Source organism: Berghia stephanieae, chromosome 1 (assembly GCF_034508935.2).
Source record: "Berghia stephanieae isolate SIO BIC M18660-M18661 chromosome 1, UCSD_Bste_1.3, whole genome shotgun sequence".
NCBI classification, from domain to species: domain Eukaryota; kingdom Metazoa; phylum Mollusca; class Gastropoda; order Nudibranchia; family Aeolidiidae; genus Berghia; species Berghia stephanieae.
The window spans coordinates 22,460,857-22,483,356 of NC_088360.1; the positions used below are offsets into that span (position 1 = coordinate 22,460,857).

The following is a 22,500-nucleotide window of genomic DNA, read 5'->3' on the forward strand; positions in this document are numbered from 1 at the left end:
GGATGTTTCGGATTCCTCCTTTATCAACGAAATAGGATGAATGAAACACTACAGACAAATTACAATTAAAGCACCCAAGAAAAGTTAAGGCAAAGGGGAATTGGTTCAAATGAGAAACCGATGTGTATTTTCAAAGAGCACACTATCTTAGTTCCTAGTTTGAGATCACTAAAAGTCTCATCCAAACGTTAGGCACAGGTCTTCACTAAGACGAACACATTAAAATGTTTACAAATCATATATAAACTGTAAACAAGACATAATTCCAATGCATAACAGAAATGATTTACAAGGGAAAAAATATCATCTCCCAAAACTAACTATCTATACATTTGACTGTTTCCCTCTCAGTCAGGGCATCCAGCCAGGGCCATCTCATTCCAAGACAAAGACAGAAAGCATGTTGGAAAACAGATATAGGGGGTTAGAAGATACAGTAAGTGTCTCCCTGCCCACTATGGGAGGTCAGGAACCTCACCCAGATATAGGGAGTTAGAAGATACATTAAGTACCGCCCTGCCCACTATGGGAGGTCAGGAACCCCACCCAAATATAGGGGGTTAGAAGATACAGTAAGTACCTCCCTGCCCACTATGGGAGGTCAGGAACCCCACCCAGATATAGGGGGTTTGAAGATACAGAAAGTACCTCCCTGCCCACTATGGGAGGTCAGGAACCCCACCCAGATATAGTGGGTTTGAAGATACAGTAAGTACCGCCCTGCCCACTATGGGAGGTCAGGAACCCCACCCAGATATAGTGGGTTTGAAGATACAGTAAGTAGCGCCCTGCCCACTATGGGAGGTCAGGAACCCCACCCAGATTTAGGGGGTTTGAAGATACAGTAAGTAGCGCCCTGCCCACTATGGGAGGTCAGGAACCCCACCCAGATATAGGGGGTTTGAAGATACAGTAAGTACCTCCCTGCCCACTATGGGAGGTCAGGAACCCCACCCAGATATAAGGGGTTTGAAGATACAGTAAGTACCTCCCTGCCCACTATGGGAGGTCAGGAACCCCACCCAGATATAGGGGGTTTGAAGATACAGTAAGTACCGCCCTGCCCACTATGGGAGGTCAGGAATCCCACCCAGATATAGGGGGTTTGAAGATACAGTAAGTACCTCTCTGCCCACTATGGAAGGTCAGGAACGATAAAGAGACCTACCTCGAATAGAATGAAATGAATATCAATATCAAAGCAACAATAATTACTTATGAAATCTGTTCTTAATAAAATAGGGCTGGGAATCAACATTGTTCCGTACAGCCGATGTTAAATGTTCATCATCAAGCACGGAATTACTGGCAAATCTAAATATTCTAAAACTATTTTTTACAGATTGATACAAGAGTAACTTGCTAACCTTTCTTAACCTTCTCCTTACCACCTTCAGCAAAATCGTCACATTTCATAGGACACAAAATACATTTTAAAAATTCAAATTCATTTTGTACATCACAAACTTTGAATGATGATCTTTGTTTAATTAATAAGAACATACAGTTGTTAGAGAGAGTGTTTGAGTTTAAAAAAAACATTTTTCCTCCCGGGTAGGCCTGCCATTTTGGGAGAATACTGAAAATAATTGGTAAGGATAATTAAATTAAGGGTTGATTGTAATTCCCGTTGATTCAAAAGGTTATTTAGAATATCTGATGGGAAATAATCATGACTTCTATTTGGCTATCATTGCGAGTATAGGCTATGTGGTCTAGTGGTATGACATTCGCTTTCGGATCGGAAGGCCCTGGGTTCGAGCTTCGCTCGGCGCATAGTTGAGTATTTGGAAAAGGCTCTTTACTCACATTCTCTCACCGTACTCAAGTGTAAAATGAGTGTCAGGTGATCAGAATGCATAAAAGTCAAAACATGATAAGATTTATAATGTTTTCTCCTGTAGATACACTTTGATGCTCGTCGTAGAAGTATTTCATAAGGCATTGCGTCCTCCATTGTTACTATGTTACTAAGCTACTAAGTTACTATGCGTCATGACGAGGGAAGTGACGTCACGACTGTTAAACCCTATTAATTTTTCTTTTAGTTAACGATTCAGTAAGACGGTTTGACAGCCTAGAATAAATAAATACTATGTAGTTCGGTAGTAGGGTACTATTTCCAGTGATATCGGTAGTAGGGTACTATTTCCAGTGATATCCTTACGCCAGATCCGAGCGACTCTTGGAGGCGTATTCTTGGCACTCCGTGTCATTCAGGATGTTACACAGATGTTCCACAAGAATTGTCTGAGGAAAGAAATTCAGATAGAATAATATATCATCCCTTCACATGATGGGTTAGGGCACTTTTAAGATTTTGTGATTTTACACTAGCTTCTGGACGGATGAGTCCTGGGTTCAGCTGTGAGTGGGCAAAGTTATGTCCTAACATTCTCTCATCTACTCTGATATCAATAGCAGCCTTGTCTCTTTTTAAAGAAAATTATAATAATAATAATAACAATAATAATATAGCATTGTAGAGTGTATAAACATGACTAGGTCACAGTTACAAAAATGACAATCTAAATAGCACTAACACACATATAAACCCCCCCCCCCCCACACACACACATACAAACACCCCCCCCACCCACACACACACACACGCGCGCACACACAAACTGACACACTTTTAGTTATTACTCAAAAGAAGAAAAACACCAATATTAAATAAATGGCAAACATTGACAGAGACTTAAAATTTGTTTTTGTAAAAAGTAATGTCTAAGCTTTGATTTAAAGGCATCTACAATTGGCGCTTCAGGAATAGCCCTAGGAAGATCGTTCCATATTTGAGGACCAAGTGTTGAAAACGATCTCTCAACATAAAATAAATAATATGATTTATGTTTACTGTGGTCAGTTTAGTGTGGTCAGACAAAGACCGTAACATTCTAGACGGAGAATAGACATTTATAAATTCATTAAGATGCCTATCTAGGCGCTAAACCATTCAGACATTTAAATTAGATAAAGTAGATCTTGTATTCAACCCTTTCTTTCACTGGCAACCAATGCAATTCAAACAGAATGGGCAATGGATGGTCATTTTTCTTTTGTTTTGTAATAAATTTTGAAGCATTATTCTGAATTGTTTGAAGTCTTAATTTTTTATCTTTAGTTATCCAAGCCAAAAGAGAATTACAATAATCCAATCTTGATAATATAAATGTTATTACTAGATTTTTCGTTACATCTTTATAGTCAAGTAGGTTCGTAAATTAGCAATTTTTTAAAGATGTAAATTTAAACTTTTGCTAAGACTATCAACATGCAAATGCCCAAATCGCTTATTAAACGTACTCATAAATTTCTATTTGTTTTATTTTATTTTATAGAATTGCAATTAATATCCAAGTTCATCACCGGTAAAGAACCCTTTTTCTGTACCCCACATAACATTACTTTTTTCTTCATTATAAAGTTTCAGTTTATTTACATCAATCCAGCTTTTTACATCAACACACAATTTTCAACTGATTTCTGTAAAATAAATTATTATCTGAAGAATCGCTTTTATACATCTGTGTATCATCAGCATAAAAGTGGTAGTTCATACCATAATTCTTAAAATTATTTAGAAAGAGGCTGTGAATATATTGCGAAATAAATAGGACCTAGAACAGATCCCAGAGGTACCCCGTGTATCAAATAAAATTAATCTAAAAATGTGCCATTTACTTCAACAGTTTGTGTTCTAAATCTAAGGTACGATTGAAACCACTCCCAGTGCAGTGCCTCTGATTCCAAGAGTAATGTTTAAAAGATGAAATAAAATGTCATGGTCTATGGTGTCGAAAGCAGAGAAAAGGTCTAAAACAATTAACGGGCAAACATGTTTGATAGTGGATATTGTTCTCTAAAACTGCTGAAATATAACAGAATGGAAATTATAAGGTGTGCGTGGTAATAACACAGGAAAATTTCGACCATTTTATTCATGGACATCAGTATCCTCACCTCCTTTTCAAACTCCTAAAGCTACGAATAAGTATCGCTTTGACTCATTCCCCGTGTATTCGATGCGATGGTACTTACACTCTACAGCTTTTAGAAGCTTAGCATCGCTTTGACTCATTCCCCGTGTATTCGATGCGATGGTACTTACACTCTACAGCTTTTAGTAGCTTTAGTATCGATTTGACTCATTCCCCGTGTATTCGATGCGATGGTATTTACAGTCTTCAGCTTTCAGTAGCTTAGTATCGCTTGCACCCATTCCGCGTGTATTCGATGCGATGATACTTACAGTCTACAGCTTTTAGTAGCTTAGTATCGAGTGGACCCATTCCCCCTTGTATTCGATGCGATGATACTTACAGCGTATTGCTCAGTGGGCCACTGTTTGGTAGATATAAACTTGGTATAAATTCTTTCCCTGGGGAAACAACAGCATAAACAGGTTGTAAATCTAGAAAATATGTGATCTTTATGCGACACAATATAGTCACGATTAAACCCCAAACGTTAACAAGATTTTAAAAAAAAATAACAAAAAAAAAAAACAAACAAAAAAAAAAAAAAAAAAAACAAATATATATATAAATATATAAAAACATTTGAAAGATAATTAAGATTGACTTCTACAACGTTGTTATCGAGCTTTGCTCTCATCAGGAAGTGAAAGTGAAAGCTCGTAGATTGTTGTGTTTTTCGTATTTTTCTAGATTCGTGTTTATGGAGGTTCGAAATTACATAAAAGGTGTTTGTTTCTGTCTGCATGATGATGTTAGTTCGTTTCTTCTGTTGAGTGTTGCTTTGTTCGGTTTTGTGATGATGAAGAATTTTTCTTCCAAGCAGAGGTTGCAAATCTTAGAAGAGGGGGAGTACGACTGTGATCTGGAGATGATTTTCCATGTGATGCTGTGTTGTATGTTTTTTTCTTTGAGGTTCCAAATGTGTTCGCTTAGTGTAGTAGAATGTCGTTTGTGTATGTTTCTGAAGGAAGATTTATGCATGTTGTATCTGGTTTTGAATGAACACTCGGTGAGACCAATGTATGTTTTCTGTTTTGGTGTGTCTGGGCGTGTAACTGTGACTTGGTAAATAACGTTTTGTGTCAGGCAATTGCAGCTTAGTGGGCATGTTCCCTGGGTTCTGCAGTTGCGTTTTTTCTCTGGGTTGTTGCTGGGATGAGCTGGCTGTGATAGTTTTCGTTTATTGTTGGAGGAAATAATGTTTTGTATGTTTGGCATGCAGGTGTATCCTATTTTGATGGTGTTTTTGTTCATGATTGGGTGTAGAACGTGACCGGGAGGGAAGCATTTTTGTAGTAGGTTGAAGAATTTGGTACCGATAGAAGTTGTCACATTCTTGCTGTAGGGTGGGTTGAACCATGTTATGTGTCGTTTTCTTTGTAATTTTTTTGTTGGGGTGGTAATGGTTTCTTCCTCATATTTTAGTTTGTATTATTTCATGGTTTTGTTTTTATAATTTATATTATATATATATATATATATATATATATATATATATATATATATATATATTATATATATATATATGGTTTGGTCTCATCAGACGTTTTGAGAGCAGCCCGATCCTTGCATAGCAGTAGTCTCTACCGCAGTTGCTGCACACGTAGTTTGACTGTGGGTTTAGTGTTTGGTTCTCCTACTTCTCTTTCCTTCTTGCTCTTCTCTCTTCAAAATGCTTCTTTCTCCTCTCCTCACATCTCTTGACTCCCGCCCTCACCATATATCCCCAGCCACAGCTGTCGTCAGCGAGCGATTCTCACGTGTTTGAGTTGATGCCTGGCAATTTCATGTCTCGCTTGCAGACATCATAGAAACGAAGAGCTGGACGGTTGGTCGGTGTCTAGAAGCTAGTTCAACGTACATGATGTCTTTGGGTATCCGATCATTGTGCATTCTCTGTACGTCACGTGACCAAGCGATCGGAATCGTTTTTATGTTACACGTTTGTGTTGAGAACATGGCCATGTAGCTTCAACGCTGGCTAACAAACAACGCAGCGTTTGTGTGTGTTGAACTCATGACCTCAAGAAGTCGGGGAGAGCGGCTCTTTTTGGCGTGGTGGATAGCTCATACATTAGATTCACGTTCTCCAGGCCAGGCGAGTTGTCGTACCAGTAAGGTCGCGGGTTTAAACCCCCATTGTCGCCGAGAAATTTGTATTCCCTATTGTCTTCTGCCACTTTCCTACTCACTTCATTTCTTGTTATCAGATTTAGACGCCTTCACGAGAAGATTATCAAAATTCTTCAGCCTAAACACCAACAATGGCTACTGTCACATTCAACAATTCTCTCCGTCCTCGAATACAAATACTCAGAATTGAGTCGACTTCGAGTAACATTCAGATTCAGATTCATTTTAAATAACAATTTTTAAAACTATAACAATAATTGTCTATTTGGACAATAAAGATTATTATTATTATTATTAATTATTATATTTATTTTATTATATTTATTATTATATTATTATTATTATTTATTATTATTATTATTATTATTATTATTATTATTATTATTATTATTATTAAAATTTGAGTCTTTATATAGCGCAATATCCACTCAACGTGCTCAAAGCGCTTTATAAAGGGTCTCTGGCCAACAGCAACATGTAACTTGTAGAACGAGATATCACGCCTGTTATGCAATAATACAATATCTTTTCGACAGAGACAACACTGTTAACGGACAGGTACTCATTTTACACCTGAGTACGGTGAGAGAATGTGAGTAATGCGTCTTTTCCAAGGACTCGAGCGAGGCTCGAACCCATGACCTTCCGATCCGAAAGCGATTTCTAACCACTAGACCACATAGCCGCACAATACAACTTACTGGCAAGGACTAGGACAATCGCAGGCTACAGATCCCAGCTGGAAATCTCGGTACACTTTGTTCAAACACGCTGTCTCTGAAAACAAATTTATGCAATATTTTACAATGACATTAGATAGAGAGATGTACCCTAAAGGCAACCAAACCCCACGGCGAATCCATAATTCTTCTTCTTCTTCTTCTTCTTCTTCTTCTTCTTCTTCTTCTTCTTCTTCTTCTTCTTCTTCTTCTTCTTCTTCTTCTTCTTCTTCTTCGTTCCTCTGATGGACATCTATGGCTGCAGTCCGATATCTGCTATGAAGTCTGTGGTCCGCTTTAGGTCCTCAGCCTCACCATAGAGCTTTGTGTTGAGTGTTGTAGGGGCGACCCAGTGGTTCGAACGTTGCACGTTGTATAATGGGCAATCCATAAGCACATGTAAAGTGGTTTCATGGTCGGTTCCACATGGATCCATAATACAATATACGATTCTTTCCTTTATTTGTATTTATTAAACCAGTTACTTTTATCGTGCCCAATAACACAACAAGCTTGCGAGTATGTGTTATTGTGCTCTAAAAATATAACAAGTTTAGGTAATAAATACAAAGAAATAAAAGAATACTTTTATTCTACCCTTCCATATAAGGTTATTAGATATTTTGTAACCAACTGGTATGGCAGTAGTACTTCTATTCACCATAAGTCCCTAGAAGCTGGGGAGTTTAAACATGTCTAAAGCAACAATTAAGAAAACAACATAAAGAAATAAAAGAAAAGTAAAATTTTGAGTTGGGTTCAAACCCATCTTGAACATTAGTACTTTACGTAAGATCCAGAAAGATAAGAGAAAGGGGTTCCTTGACATTATATACCACGGTGTCCTTGACCATTCAGAACTCATCTCTTGACGAAGATCAAAGTATTACGTCACATTACGAGGCGACAACCTCCAAAAGAAATGGAATTGTGAGTTGTATTCAACGTATTAGAGCATAACCTGTCGCGTTGAGCACACCTAACGACAACTGTTTAAGATTCATCTGGAGATCTTTGACGAGTAACGTGACGTAACTATAATGTAGTATCAGCTTAAACGTTAATGAAAACCACGATGATCGTCGCCATATACGTGACGTAATACTTAGGGAGACGTCACGCTAAACGTTAATGAAAACCACGATGATCGTCGCCATATACGTGACGTAATACTTAGGGAGACGTCACGCTAAACGTTAATGAAGGCCACGATGATCGTCGCCTTATACGTGACGTAATACTTAGGGAGTCGTCACGCTAAACATTAATGAAGGCCACGATGATCGTTGCCTTATACGTGACGTAACACTTAGGGAGACGTTACGCTAAACGTTAATGAAGGCCACGGTGATCGTCGCCTTATACGTGACGTAATACTTAGGGAGACGTCAAACTAAACGTTAATTAAATTTACGGTGATTGTCGCCATTTACACCTGACCATAGATTCAGGGAGACGTCAAACTAAAATTTAATTAAGGGAATATGATCCTCGCCTGGTATCAGACGTTACATTTTAGCCCCGTGTCAGGCCTAAAAGTCGATGAAGGTAACCCCGATACTCACCGTTAGAAGCGAGACAAGGTCGAGTGATGTTGGTTTGTTTATAAGTCCCTATCCGTCTGTACATCTCCTCTTTCTCGTTGTCGAAGCATTGGCATCTTGACATGACCAGACTTTGGACACAAAATTGCTGACATGTCTGTGGTTTGACTCTTGAAACGGGAGACATACCAATTGTTTGGAAGCACGCTCTTGTCCAACCCATCTACAAGAAAGGTGATAGAAGCAGGGCTCAAAACTACCGTCCAATTTCATTAACCTGCATTTGCTGCAAACTGTTGGAGCATATAGTGAGATCCTCAATAACTGAATATCTCGAAACTAACAGTATTTTTTGTGATGAACAGCATGGATTTAGGAAGCACCACTCATGTCAAACTCAACTTCTATCATTAACACATGATCTGTCAGCTGCTATTGATAAAGGTGGTCAAATTGATCTAGTACTACTGGACTTTGCCAAGGCCTTCGACAAGGTCCCTCACCATCGGTTAATCCAGAAATTGTATGACGTTGGTATCAGGAACAAAACCTTACAATGGATTGCAACTTTTCTGGACAATCGCACCCAACAAGTTCTTGTCGACGGCGAGACTTCCACTATCGGGATGGTGACATCTGGCGTACCTCAGGGCTCAGTCCTTGGGCCCGTCCTATTTTTAGTGTACATAAACGATCTTCCACGAGGTATAAGGTCAAAAGTGCGCCTCTTTGCTGACGACACAGCATTATATAATCAGATAAAAACAACAGACGACTGCAAAACACTAAATGACGATCTAGCTAAATTACAAGAATGGGAAACAATAAATCAAATGGAATTTAACGTATCAAAGTGCAATGTTCTAACCATCACAAATAAGAAAGCACCTATAACATTTGAATACCAACTTCATGGTCAAAACCTGGAACATGTAAAGACAGCAAAATACCTTGGCATCGAGTTTGCTAAAAACCTCAAATGGAATGACCACATATGTCACCTGGCTTCAAAGGCAAATCAAACAAGCGCTTACATCACCCGCAATTTAAAAAGATGCCCAATCACAACTCAAACCCTTGCTTTTAAAACTATTGTTAGACCAATTTTGGAGTATGGCAGCTCAATTTGGGACCCATATACAAAGAAAAACATCGACACCTTAGAAAACATCCAAAGAAAAACAGCAAGACGCATCACAAACACATTCGATCCTTTCTCAAGTGCGTCTGAAATATCACAACGGATTGGCCTTGAACCTCTGGAAAAGAGAAGAAAGATAGATAAACTTAAATTGTTCCACAAGATCTACTACAAAAATTCGTGCCTTAAACTTCCAAACGACATCAAAGATATCGGCACAAGAAATACGAGGGGACACACAGCAAGAGTAACCATCCCAACATCAAAAACAGACGCCCACATGTATTCGTTTTTCCCTTCCACTGCCCGACTATGGAATAGCCTCCCAGCTGAAGTGGCTGAAAACGGTTGCCAACATGCCTTCACGCGATTGCTGGAGTTCACAACGTGACTTTTTAATCTATGTGGTTTTAGTATTATTTGCAGAGTTTTAGCAAGTTTAGAATGTAAAACACTACAAACTGTGGAGTGATCCTCGACAATATTGGAGGTTTCCACAAGACGAAGAAGAAGAAACAAGAAATAGAAATATTAGGGTTGATATCAGAGACGCTTTTACTCTCGCAATCTTAAAATCTTGCACTGTTACCCGGAAGGTCTCGGGTTCGAGCCCCGCTTCAGGCACTTTCGTTTTCTTCCTTAGGCTAGATTAGTGACCCCCCCCCCCTCCAATTTGCTCATTTGGACAACATGGGTGATTCCTGTTGACATCTGACATCTTGTTTGATGAAATATCTATATTTCTTCGTGGAATGTCTAGGTGACTATATCTTATGATGCCGTGGCGGAAGGGGATATTTTTTCAAATCTGAAAATTCACCCATTTTAAATTTTAGCCAGGAAACTCGTCCTTGAAATAAAAACTTGAGCGCAATAATATCTACTGAACGTGCTAAAAGCGTTTTACAAAGGATCGCTGATCAAACAGCAACACATAACATGCAGAACGAGACATGACGCCTATAAGGCGATATTACAATTTTTTCCGACAGAGACAACGCTGTTAACGGCCAGATACTCATTTTACACCTGAGGAGGGCGAGAGAACGTGAGTAAAGAGCCTTTTAAAGGATTCAACTATGCGCCGAACGAAGCTCGACCCCACCGATCCCATAGCGAGTGTCATACCACTAGACCACATAGCCACACCATAGATGTCCTCATCTCGGCAAAAACTCTCATATCCAGCACTGCTTGAGTCCCAGGTTTGAGAGTTTTTTCGCGAGATGAGGGTAATTTTAATCGATCGATATTTAAAGGGCGAGTTTTCTGGCCCAATTATTTTTTAATAAGTGTTTTATTTTTAGAGTATCTACAATTCATTATCAGGGCACTGTAGAGGGACAAAGGAGAAGAAGAAGACAGAAAAAAAACTATGGCATGACAACATCAAAGAGTGGACAGGCCTGAATCTGAATAGCTTACTGGAAAAGGCCAGAGGCCGTGACGAATGGCCCCTCTCTCTCCTCACCTCCTCAACCTCTCTCTCTACCCGTCTTCTTCCGTACCTCTCCCTCTCTCTCTCCCCTCTCTCTCTCTCTCTCTCTCTCTCTCTCTCTCTCTCCTCTCTCTCTCCCTCTCTCACCCCCTCTCTCTCTCTCTCTCTTTCTCTCTCTCTCCCTCTCTCTCTCCCTCTCTCTCTCACCCCCTCTCTCTCTCTCACTCTCTCTCTCTCTATCTCTCTCACTCTCTACCTCCCTCCTCCCCCCCCCCCCCATTTTATCCCCGCCTTCCTTCTCTTGCGCCTCTTTTTGCATCCACACCCAACGCCCTCTCCCTACATTTTCAATGTTTCCACATAATTTGACGAAATGTGATATTTTGTAAACTTACATATTCGTGTTTGTGTTTTTTTTTCGTCTCCTGACGAAGGCCAAGGGCCGAAACGTTGTTTGTTTGTGTTGTTCCCTTATATATGAGTCACATTTACTCCCTTTACCTTTCTCACCATCTTATTGGCTCATTTAGGCATCTCTAGTTTTGGCGTAATGTTTTGAAGTCTGTATCCCTCATGCCCCCCCCCCCCCCCCCCCCCGATGCCCAGCTGGTCATGAGATTGGGGATTGAGGAGGACATTATTATCTTTATTATTTTCATCATCGTTTGTGCGACTATGTGACCTTAGTGGTATGACAATCGTTTTTGGATCGGAAGATCCTGGGTTTGAGCCTCGCTCGGCGCATGGTTGATTCTTGAAAAAAGTCTCTTTACTCACGTTCTCTCTTCATACTCAGGTGTAAAATGAGTAACTGGCCATTAACGTCTTTGTCTCTCCGAAAATATTGTAATATTGCCTAACAGGCGTCATGTCACATCCTACATGTTAAGAGCTGTTGTTGGACAGGGACCCCTTGTTAAGTGATTTTATTAGCACGTTTAGTCGATAATACGTATCAGCTCCCGTTTTGTTTTGTTTTTTGTTTTTTTTTTGTCGTAAGACACAGTTGAGGACATACCTTTTGTGTGTAGGTAATGCTGTATTTGTCTTTGAACGCATCCGCCCCTTCACACACTCCATACGGGTCGCCTTCTCGTTCAATATTCACCTAGGGTAGGATCAAAGGATTTAGGATATGTCATTGCTTAGAGAAAATGTAATAGAATGACTATTGGTGACAATATTAAATATATCACTCAAGTGAGTGATGTGGATATTAACTATAACAATGTTGATAACAGTAATGATTATGATGATGATGATGATGATGATGATGATGATGATGATAAAGATATAATAAAGAATATAAGAAATAAGATGATGATGATGAATAATAAAATAATAATATAATAATAATAATATAATATGATATGAATAATAATATAATAATAATAATAATAATAATAATAATAATAATAATAATAATAATAAATAATAAAATAATAATAATAATAATAATAATAATAATAATAATAATAGTGAATATGATAATTGATAGATATATGATATAAATAAATGAAATAATAATGATAATGATAATACATGAGATAAGAGAAGAGAAATGAGAAGAATGAGAAGAAAAGAGAAGAGAAGAGATGAGAGAGATGAAAGAGAATGAAGAGAAGAAGAAGAAAAGAAAAGTAAGAAGAAAAAGAAGAGAAAGAAGAAGAAGAAGAAGAAGAAGAAGAAGAAGAAGAAGAAGAAAGAAGAAGAAAAAAGAAGAAGAAGAAGAAGAAGAAGAAGAAGAAGAAGAAGAAGAAGAAGAAGAAGAAGAAGAAGAAGAAGAAGAAGAAGAAGAAGAAGAAGAAGAAGAAGAAGAATACCTGTTTCAAAGCAATGTTGGTCTCCACACCGGCAGAGACTGCAATCCCTTCCTCATAAGGGTTGGGCCAAGAACCAGGTTGGTGGATGTGAACCTGAAACCCCAACGAGTTGGTGATACCGTGAAGATATTCCTCATCTTGTGTGAAAAAGATCATGTTCAGGCCTAGTCGATGAAATATTGGTGAGATTTGAACATTAAAAATTAACAGGAAGTTTATCCGATAAAGGAAATACCAATTATTAATTGTACTGTACTTAATTAACCCTCTTCTTACCACCCATAGGAAAATCGTCACATTCGTTACGATGCAACCGACAATTTCCTCATTCTGATTTCTCTCTACATAACCACATTTAAAGAAATGCTTTGATTACAGCTATAGATACTGCTATAAATACAGTGTCCATGTCCAGTCCATTTGAGGGCTATCCTGGGAATGACACTCCAATCTATTCTGTGGACATGTCCAGTTTCCAGTGTCCATCCATTTGAGGGCTATCGTGGGAATGACACACCAATCCATTCTGTGGGCATGTCCAGTGTTCAGTGTCCAGTCCATTTGAGATCTATCTTGGGAATGCATCCGATCTATTCTGTGGACATGTCCAGTGTCCAGTGTCCAGTCCATTTGAGGGCTATCCTGGGAAGGCATCCAATCTATTCTGTAGACATGTCCAGTGTCCAGTCCATTTGAGGGCCATCCTCAAAACCACTCTGTAGACATGTCCAGTGTCCAGTCTTCATCCACTTGGGGGCTATCCTGGGAAGGCATCCAATCTATTCTTAGACATGTCCAGTGTCCAGTCTTCATCCACTTGGGGGCTATCCTGGGAAGGCATCCAATCTATTCTTAGACATGTCCAGTGTCCAGTCCATTTGAGGGCCATCCTCAAAACCATTCTGTGGACATATCCCGTGTCCAATCTCCCTCCATTTGGGGGCCATCCTAGGAATGGCATCCAATCTATTCTGTGGACATGTCCCGTGTCCAGTCTCCATCCATTTGGGGGCCATCCTGGGAATGGCACTCCAATCTATTCTGTGGACATTTCCAGTGTCCAGTCCATTTGGAGGCTATCCTGGGAATGGCACTCCGATCTATTCTGTGGACATGTCCCGTGTCCAGTCCATTTGGGGGCCATCCTGGGAATGGCACTCCAATCTATTCTGTGGACATTTCCAGTGTCCAGTCTCCAATGTCCAGTCCATTTGAGATCTATCCTGGGAATGGCATCCAATCTATTCTTAGACATGTCCAGTGTCCAGTCTCTATCCATTTGGGGGCTATCCTGGGCATAGCACTCCAATCCTTTCTGTGGATATGTCCAGTGTCCAGTCCTTTTCCACCTTCTCCTCTTTACAGCTCTAGAAACTGGTTCAATGCGTGTTCATGTTACCAGGTCTTTGATTGAAATGACTTGAAATTTGGTCAGAATATCCTCACGATCTTTCTTAGCCATTTGTTTAAATAATTGTAGGGAATGTTAAATGTAATGCTTGTTGTTTTTCTTTATTCATTTATATCAATCGATATTTGAAGGACGAGTTTTCTGGCCAAATTTTTAAATACGTGTCTTTCCAATGTATGGAAGTTTGCTGGTTAAAGTGCATTTGCCCTTAACTTGTAATTGATGGTTTGTCCGTTACTAAGCATTAACCAATCAGAATATTCCCTGCCATTCACCTCGTTTAGTCCTCTTGACTATTTATTTCCTGTATGGAAAGGCCTGAGATGCCCTGAGTACATGCTTGACAGGCATAGCAACAAGAGGTCACAGAGGAACCATCAATAGGATTCAATAGTCTGATGTCACGTCCGCCAAGCAACGAGAAGCTTGGGTTCTAAACTAAGAAAATCGGTACTTTTTATTCTTCATGCTGGCTAGAACCTTTTCACATATCATGTGATCAGAATGTATGAAAGTCAAAACATGATCAGATTTATAATGTTTTTCTCCTCTGGATACACTTTTATCCTCGTCAAAGAAGTATTTCATGAGGACGTCCGCTATTGTTCCGATAGTTTAGAACCAATTTATAAGTTACGATGCGTCATTACGATTGAAGTGACGTCACGACTGTTGGACCCTATTATTGCCTGGTTTAGGAGAGTGAGTTTGGTTTTTTGAACTTCGGAAAAAACTCAAAATTCTGAGTTGTGATAATTTGTGTTTGTTGATCGTTCCCCTCAAAAGGGATTTATGTTTGGGCACTTGAGTGTTGGCAGTCGAATCCTTAGCCAAAATAGGATTGAATAGTCTGATGTCACGTCCGCCCAGCAACCAGCAGCTTGGTTCTAAACTAAAAAATCAGCACTATTAATCAATATTCTTCCTGCTGGCTAGACCTTTTTACATATGTCATGTGATCAGAATGTATAAAATTCAAAACATGATCAGATTTATAATGATATTCTCCTCTGGATACACTATTAAGCTCGTCGGAGAAGTATTTCATAAGGGTGGTGATGGAGATAATGATGTCCGACATTGTTCCGATAGTTTAGAACCAGTGACATGCGTCATTACGAAGGAAGTGACGTCAGGACTGTTGAACCCTATTATGAAGCTTGAGTATGGTTTGACATATTCTAATAAAGAGAACGGAGGCCCCGATAACTCAGTTAATAGAGCACTCGATTCAAACACACATGGACCGCGATCGAGCCCGGGTCAAGCCGTTTTTCTGATCAACCTCTCCCCCCCCCCCCGAGTCCAATTCCCCAGTCCACCCAGCAGTGAATGGGTAGCCGAAAGCTATTTTCGAAATGACTCCTTCAAGGAACCAACTATGCGCCGCTAGCTCAGAACGGGTCTCGAACCCTAGACCGTCCGATCCAAAAGCGAGAGCCCTACATTCTAGATCGCATAGCGCACGTTGAATCCGGTCTAATAGCATAAGGAAATTTTGTGCGGCTATGTGGTCTAGTGCTATAACACTCGCTTTCGGATCGGAAGGTCCTGGGTTCGAGCCTCGTTCTGCGCATAGTTGAGTCATTGGAAAAGGCTCTTTACTCACATTCTCTCATGATACTCAGCTGTAAAATGAGTACCTGGTCGTTAACAGCGTTGTCTCTGTACCAAAAAATGTTATATCGCCTAACAGGCGTCGTGTCCCGTCCTACATGTTAAGTGTTCCTGTTGGCTTCCGACCCCCTGTAAAGCGTTTTGAGCACGTTTAGTGAATATTGCGCTATATAAAATCTCATGTATTTATTGAATAGTAGATGGAACCCTCAGGGCAGAAGATCAAGGGGAAGGCCACGAGGAACATGGAGAAGAATTAAAGAAGCTGATATACAGAGAAGTGGTAAGACCTGGAATGAGATAAAAAAAGTTAGCTCGGGTAGAAAAGGGATGGAAACTGTTTGTCTGTGGCCTATACCCTGACCCAGGGTGAAAAAGGCAATGATGATGATGATGATAGAGAAGGATGGAAACTGTTTGTCTGTGGCCTATACCCTGACCCAGGGTGAAAAAGGCAATGATGATGATGATGGTAGAGAAGGATGGAAACTGTTTGTCTGTGGCCTATACCCTGACCCAGGTGAAAAAGGCAATGATATGATGATGATGATGAAGAAGGATGGAAACTGTTTTGTCTGTGGCCTATACCCTGACCTAGGGTGAAAAAGGCATGATGATGATATAGAGAAGGATGGAAACTGTTTTTCTGTGGCCTATACCCTGACCCAGGGTGAAAAAAAGGCATGATGATGATGATAGAGAATGATGGAAACGTTTGTCTGTGGCTATACCCTGACCCAGGGTGAAAAAGGCAATGATGATGATGATGATGATAGAGAAGGATGGAAACTGTTTGTCTGTGGCCTATACCCTGACCCAGGTAAAAAAGGCAATGAGATGATGATGATTTAGAGAAGGATGGAACTGTTTGTATGTGCCTATACCCTGACCAGGGTGAAAAAGGCAATGGTGATGATGATGATGAGATGGCCATAGACATGGTGGATAGGAAGACAAATTGATTCTCACCATCCCCAGGGCCACCTAGGACACTGACGTAGTCACTTCTCTCTAGGGTGAAACAGTTGCCATACTCCGCCGTCTGAGTCATGCGGAAATAGCTGGGATAAAAACAAACAAACAAAAAAATCAAACCAAAACAACAATGACGGAATGTTAATTGAATCAAACGGTATAGGGAGGGAAGTCATGTCGTCACACCGTCTACTCTTCCGGTTCCCAACTCTTTAGAATTGTGTGTGTAACCAATTCTTCGGATGACTAATAATGAATAGATTGTATATTGAATCATAAGGTGGCTTAACTATTTCAGTAGCAGGATGTCTAGGCAGATTCGTAGGATTACGGGATGTAAAAGACCGAGCATGGATGATGTTTATGGACGACCAGTGTTTATTTAGACTTGAAAGTAAGATGCCATCACTCTGAAACCAGAAGATCAATTACACACGATTTGTATACAGTCCTTCGGAAGAATGATTTTACACTCTCAATGAGATAGGAACCAGTTATTTTGACTTCATCATTTTGTTCTCAATTGTGTCAGAGTGATTTAGATGTTGGATGAAAGGAGGCAGGACAATACCACTTGTTATCAATTCCACATTTCTTATGATTGTGCGGCTATGTGGTCTTGTGGTATGACACTTGCTTTCGGATCGGAAGTTCTTGGGTTCGAGCCTCGCTTAGCGCATAGTTGATTCCTTGGAAAAGGCTCTTTACTCACATTCTCTCACTGTATTCAGGTGTAAAATGAGTACCTGGCCGTTAACAGCGTTGTCTCTGTCAGAAAAAAAATTGTATTATCGCCTAACAGTCGTCATGTCTCATTCTGCATACTGCGCGTTGCTGTTTGTCAGCGACCCTTTGTAAAGCGCTTTTAGCATGTTTAGTGGATATTGCTCTATATAAAAGCTTAGGTTATGATAAAGACTAAATTATCCCCAAAATGGTAACGCGTAATGATATCAAGACTACAATAATAATTTGTGGCGTTAGATTATCAAACTTTAAATTTCACTAAAATTAGTTGTTTTTTTTTTTTTGGAAAAAATAAATATTATTTAAATATGTTTGAAAATGTCATTTACTCAGAGATGACGAAATCAGAATCGATTGAGGGGTAAAAAAATGAGCTTTTATATAGCGCAATATCCACTAAACGTGCTCAAAGCGCTTTACAAGGGGTCCCTGGTCAAAAGCAACATTTAACATGTAGGACGAGACATGAAGCCTGTTAGGCGATATTACAATTTTTCGGACAGAGACCAACGCTGTTAACGGCCAGGTACTCATTTTACACCTGAGTACGGTGAGAGAATGTGAGTAAAGAGTCTTTTCCAAGGACTCAACTATGCGTCGAGCGAGGCTCGAACCCAGGACCTTCCGATCCGAAAGCGAGTGTCATACCACTAGACCACATAGCCGCAAGTAGAATAAAATATTTCTTACACTCTTGCCTTTTGGGTTTTGAAATTTGTTCTCAACGCGCACTCGCAAGCTCGCGTGCAGCGGTTGGGAACACGTCTGGGATTCCAAAAAGCAAGAGTGTAAGAATCTTATAACGAAGTGACTATTCTCATCCCCCTAGTCTAGGATGATAGTCTTCATAATAGTAGTCCACAATTGTTGTATGTTTAATCCAAAGGTTGTAATGCAGTAATTTGTTAAGTTTCTTGTCACAAGTTGCACAATTAAAAAAAAAAATCAATCAAATCCAAATCGCAAAAAGCCGGCGACGTTTTTTTCGGTAATCCAATCGGCCGGGGGGGATGAGAATAGAGGCAGCCATCTTATAATGTCTGTTTGGTAGCTGGGTCCTCTAGACAACAACACGCTTAGGGGTGTCACGGGGTGATGGACCGTAGCCATCGTTAACTCATAGCCTGACTCACGAACTCACTGGGACCTATAGTTTGACGTCATGTTTTAGGTTTTTGCACCGTCTAGTGAGTTGTCCTTCAGGATCAATCGGCCCACGGAGCCCGGTTTATCCCGGTTTCTATAGCGTGTACGGACAACAGCAATTGCTTGTTCCTTTTGGATAGGACGCTTGTCTATTGCAAAGTATTTGCGCCAGATCTAACAGACCCAGCTGCTGGGTGGACCGTGGATGGGGGGGGGGGGGGTGGGGTGGGGGGATTTCTAAAAACTCCTCGACTGCACCCGGGATCGATCTCGGTATCTTTACGTGTGAAGCAAGTGCTCTACCAACTAAGCTATCGGGACCCCACCCATAAATGAATCGTGGGGTTAATGTCTATGGATAAAATGGAGGACATGGAAACGATTGTTTGGCTAAAAATACGTGAGTGGATTTCTTTATATACATATGTATATATATATATATATAATATATATATATATATATATATATATATATATATATATTATTGAATCGTTTAGATACAAATATGGTACAAAATCTCGACATGTAGCAATGGACGAATTATTATTTAATATTTACCACAACATTGTGGTAAATATTAAAATAATATATATATATATATATATATATATATATATATAATATTATATAATATATATATATATATATATCATAATCTAGTATAAAATAAAATATTTAAAATATTTTTGATAATTCGGGTTTTTGTGTTTGTTTTTCATTTCATTCTTACTTCCTTTCTTTGCTTTAGATTTTTTTTTTAATTTCTATTTTAAGTTTGGCATTTTAATGAAAATTTTTCGTATCTGCTGTTTGTTCTTGTTTGTTTGGGGTATTTTTTTTTATTTTTTTTGGAGGGGAGGGATTTTTTAAAAGTTTTTTGTCGTTGTTTTATTTTTTTGATTTTGTTGGGGTCTTTTTTTTTTTTGTTTTGTTTTTAGTCCGTTTTTTTTCTTTTCTTTTAAATCGCTGTTTTATAGATTTGTATTTGGTTTGTTTGTTTGTTTGTTTGTTTGTTTGATTGTTTAATGTTTTGTTTGTTTGTTTTACGCTATTGTTGTTTAGTTGGTTTTGTTGGGTTTTCTGTCACTGTGTTTTTGTTGTTTTATTTGTTTGTTTTTTTTTTTTGGTTTGTCTTGTTTTTTAGTTAGTTTGCGTTGTGTCTTTTACTTGTTCGGGGTTTTTTTTTAAATTTTATTTCTTGTTTTATTGCAGTATTTATTATCTTAACGTTTTCTGGGTGTTTTTTAGGGGTAGGGGGGGGGGGGGTGGAGGGTCGTGTTGTTGTTTTGGGTTTGTTTGTTTGTTTGTTTTTTCATTGTTTATTTAGAAACCAAACAAACCTTTGATCACATTCGATTCCACGGAAAGAGCATTCCATCAACATGTCATCGACCTGGTGTCCAATTGTAGCCCGGAGATCTCTGAAACAAATGGAAGGTAAAAGACTCATTAGAATAGAATGAGCACATTGCCAGGGATTCACGATGCTCAATGTGCTTAGCAAAATTCCATTTATTCCCTGGCATGTTATTTTGAATGAATATTTCCATCTTATTCGTAAATAATCTGTGGTGGTGGTGGTGGTGGTTGTGGTGGTTGTGGTGGTTGTGGTGGTGGTGGTGGTGGTGGTGGTGGTGGTGGTGGTGGTGGTGGTGGTGGTGTGGTGGTGGTGTGGTGGTGGTGGTGGTGGTGGTTGTGGTGGTTGTGGTGGTGGTGTGGTGGTGTGGGGGTGGTTGTTGGTGGTGGTTGTGGTGGTGGTTGTGGTGGTTGTGGTGTTGTGGTGGTTGTGTGTGGTGGTGTGGTTGTGGTGGTTGTAGTGATGGTGGTTGTGGTGGTGGTTGTGGTGTGTGGTGTGTTGTGGTGTGGTGGTGGTGGTGTGGTGGTGGGTGGTGGTGTGGTGTGTTGTGTGGTGGTGTGTGGTGGTTGTGGTGGTGGTGGTTGTGGTGGTGGTGGTGGTGGTTGTGGTGGTTGTGGTGGTTGTGGTGGTTGGTGGTGTGGTGTGGTTTGGTGGTGGTGGTGGTTGTGTGGTTGTGGTGGTGTGTGGTGGGTGGTGGTGGGTGGGTGGTTGTGGTGGTGTGGTTGGTGAGTGGTTGTGGTGGTGTGGTGGTTGTGGTGGTTGTGGTGGTGTGGTTGTGGTGGTGTGTGTGGGTGGTGTGTGTGGTGTGTGGTGGTGGTGGTGGTGTGTGTGTGGTGGTTGTGGTGGTGTGTGGTGGTGGTGGGGGGTGGTGGTGGTGGTGGTGTGGTGGGTGGTTGTGGTGGGTGTGGTTGTGGTGGGTTGTGGTGGTGGTGGGTTGTGGTGGTGGTGGTGGTGGTGGTGGTTGGTGGTGGTGTGGTGGTGGTGGTGGTGGTGGTGGTGGTGTGGTGGTGGGTGTGGTGGTGGTGTGGTGGTGGTGGTGTGGTGTGTGGTGGTTGTGGTGGTGGTGGTGGGTGTGTGGGGTGTGTGGTGGTGGTGGTGTGGTGTGGTGGGTGGTGTGGTGGTGTGGGTGGTGGTGGTGGGTGGTGGTGGTGGTGTTGTGGTGGTGGTGGTGGTTGTGGTGGTGTGTGGTTGGGTGGTTGTGAGTGGTGATGGTGGTGGTTGGTGGGTGGTGTGGTGGTGTGTAGTGGTGTGTGGTGGTGGGTTGGTGGGTGTGTGGTTGTGATGGTGATGTGGTAGTGGCGTATGATTGGTGGTGATTGTGTGATGATGTGATGGTGTTGTTAGTGTGATGTTGTGTGATTTGTAGGTAGTGTGTAGGTAGGTGGTTGATAAGTGTGGTTGGATGTAACTGATATGTCTTGAAACATGGTAGTGCCATAATGATAAGAGATTCAATGTATAATATAATGTACTGTATATTTTATATAATATAAAACCTGTATCTCCTATGATTCCTCTACACCATTCTCAGCCAAAGCCAAATTGCGTTTATTCCTATCATTGTCTTCTTTTTCCTTTCTCTCCTCTCCTCTTCCTCCTCTCTCCTCTCTTCCTCCTTCTCCTCCTCTCTCTCTCTCTCTCTCTCTCTCTCTCTCTCTCTCTCCTCTCTCTCTCTCTCTCCTCTTCTCTCTTCCTCCTCTTTCTCCTCCACCCTCTTTCTCCTCCACCCTTTTCTCCTCTCTCCTCTCTCCTCCCTCTCCTCCTTTCTATTTTTTCTCCCTCCTCCTCCTCCTCCTCCTCCCCCTCTCTCCTCTCCCTCCTCCACACCACCTCCTCCTTCCCCCTCCCTCCTTTCCCCCCAACCCCTCCCCTTTTTTTTCAGCACCACAACTTTACCGTCCCATCGATGTGTAAAGGAATTTAAACTCATCCTCGATTGCTCTCAGGGTAGACTTGTTCCCCGACAGTCTCATCCCGACATTGACATCATCACCGTCGTCATCGTCATCATTGTCGTCTTTTTTATAACGAGTGTTCGTTTCGGAGATAGTAAACCCATCCACAAACCGCCGACGTCTGTTCTTGGGGCTGGTTGGTGGAGGCTTATCGCCTGTAGAGTCAAATAAAATTATAATTGATATTTATAAATATTCAAAGTTTTTTGAAGTGATTGATTCGTGTTTTCAGTGTGAGTGATATCAAAATAGTTGGTTCCTATTTTTTCATTGGAAGTGTAAAACCACTCTTTCGGGGTACTGAATACATACGTTGTGTAATTCATCTTCTGGTGTCAGAATGATGGCATCTTAATATCTAGTCTATATATTTATATATATAAAGATATATATATATATATTATAAAGATATATATATATATATATATATATATATATATATATATATATATATTATAAAGATATATATATATATATATTATAAAGATATATATATATATATATATATAT

At 40.2% G+C, this 22,500-nt stretch overlaps 2 protein-coding genes across 3 annotated transcripts in view; both read right to left on the reverse strand.

The window, feature by feature from the left end:
* Window positions 1-22,500, reverse strand: part of LOC144970443 (uncharacterized) — a 57,804-nt gene that overhangs the window by 6,557 nt on the left and 28,747 nt on the right. For both annotated transcript variants that reach the window (XM_078910093.1, XM_078910104.1), the window contains 9 exons: window positions 21,932-22,145; window positions 20,019-20,099; window positions 16,779-16,870; window positions 12,782-12,945; window positions 11,977-12,066; window positions 8,401-8,602; window positions 6,818-6,893; window positions 4,327-4,384; window positions 2,168-2,250 (listed from right to left, as the gene is read on the reverse strand). In XM_078910093.1, coding sequence (XP_078766219.1) covers window positions 2,168-2,250; window positions 4,327-4,384; window positions 6,818-6,893; window positions 8,401-8,602; window positions 11,977-12,066; window positions 12,782-12,945; window positions 16,779-16,870; window positions 20,019-20,099; window positions 21,932-22,145 — 1,060 coding nt within the window. The remainder of the gene's footprint in view (window positions 1-2,167; window positions 2,251-4,326; window positions 4,385-6,817; window positions 6,894-8,400; window positions 8,603-11,976; window positions 12,067-12,781; window positions 12,946-16,778; window positions 16,871-20,018; window positions 20,100-21,931; window positions 22,146-22,500) is intronic.
* On the reverse strand, window positions 20,273-21,184 carry LOC144963462 (uncharacterized; the record flags this gene model as incomplete). The annotated part of the gene is made up of 3 exons (XM_078897545.1): window positions 20,273-20,332; window positions 20,546-20,685; window positions 21,151-21,184. Coding segments are annotated over 3 exons (234 nt in total), but the record flags the coding sequence as incomplete, so codon positions are not given.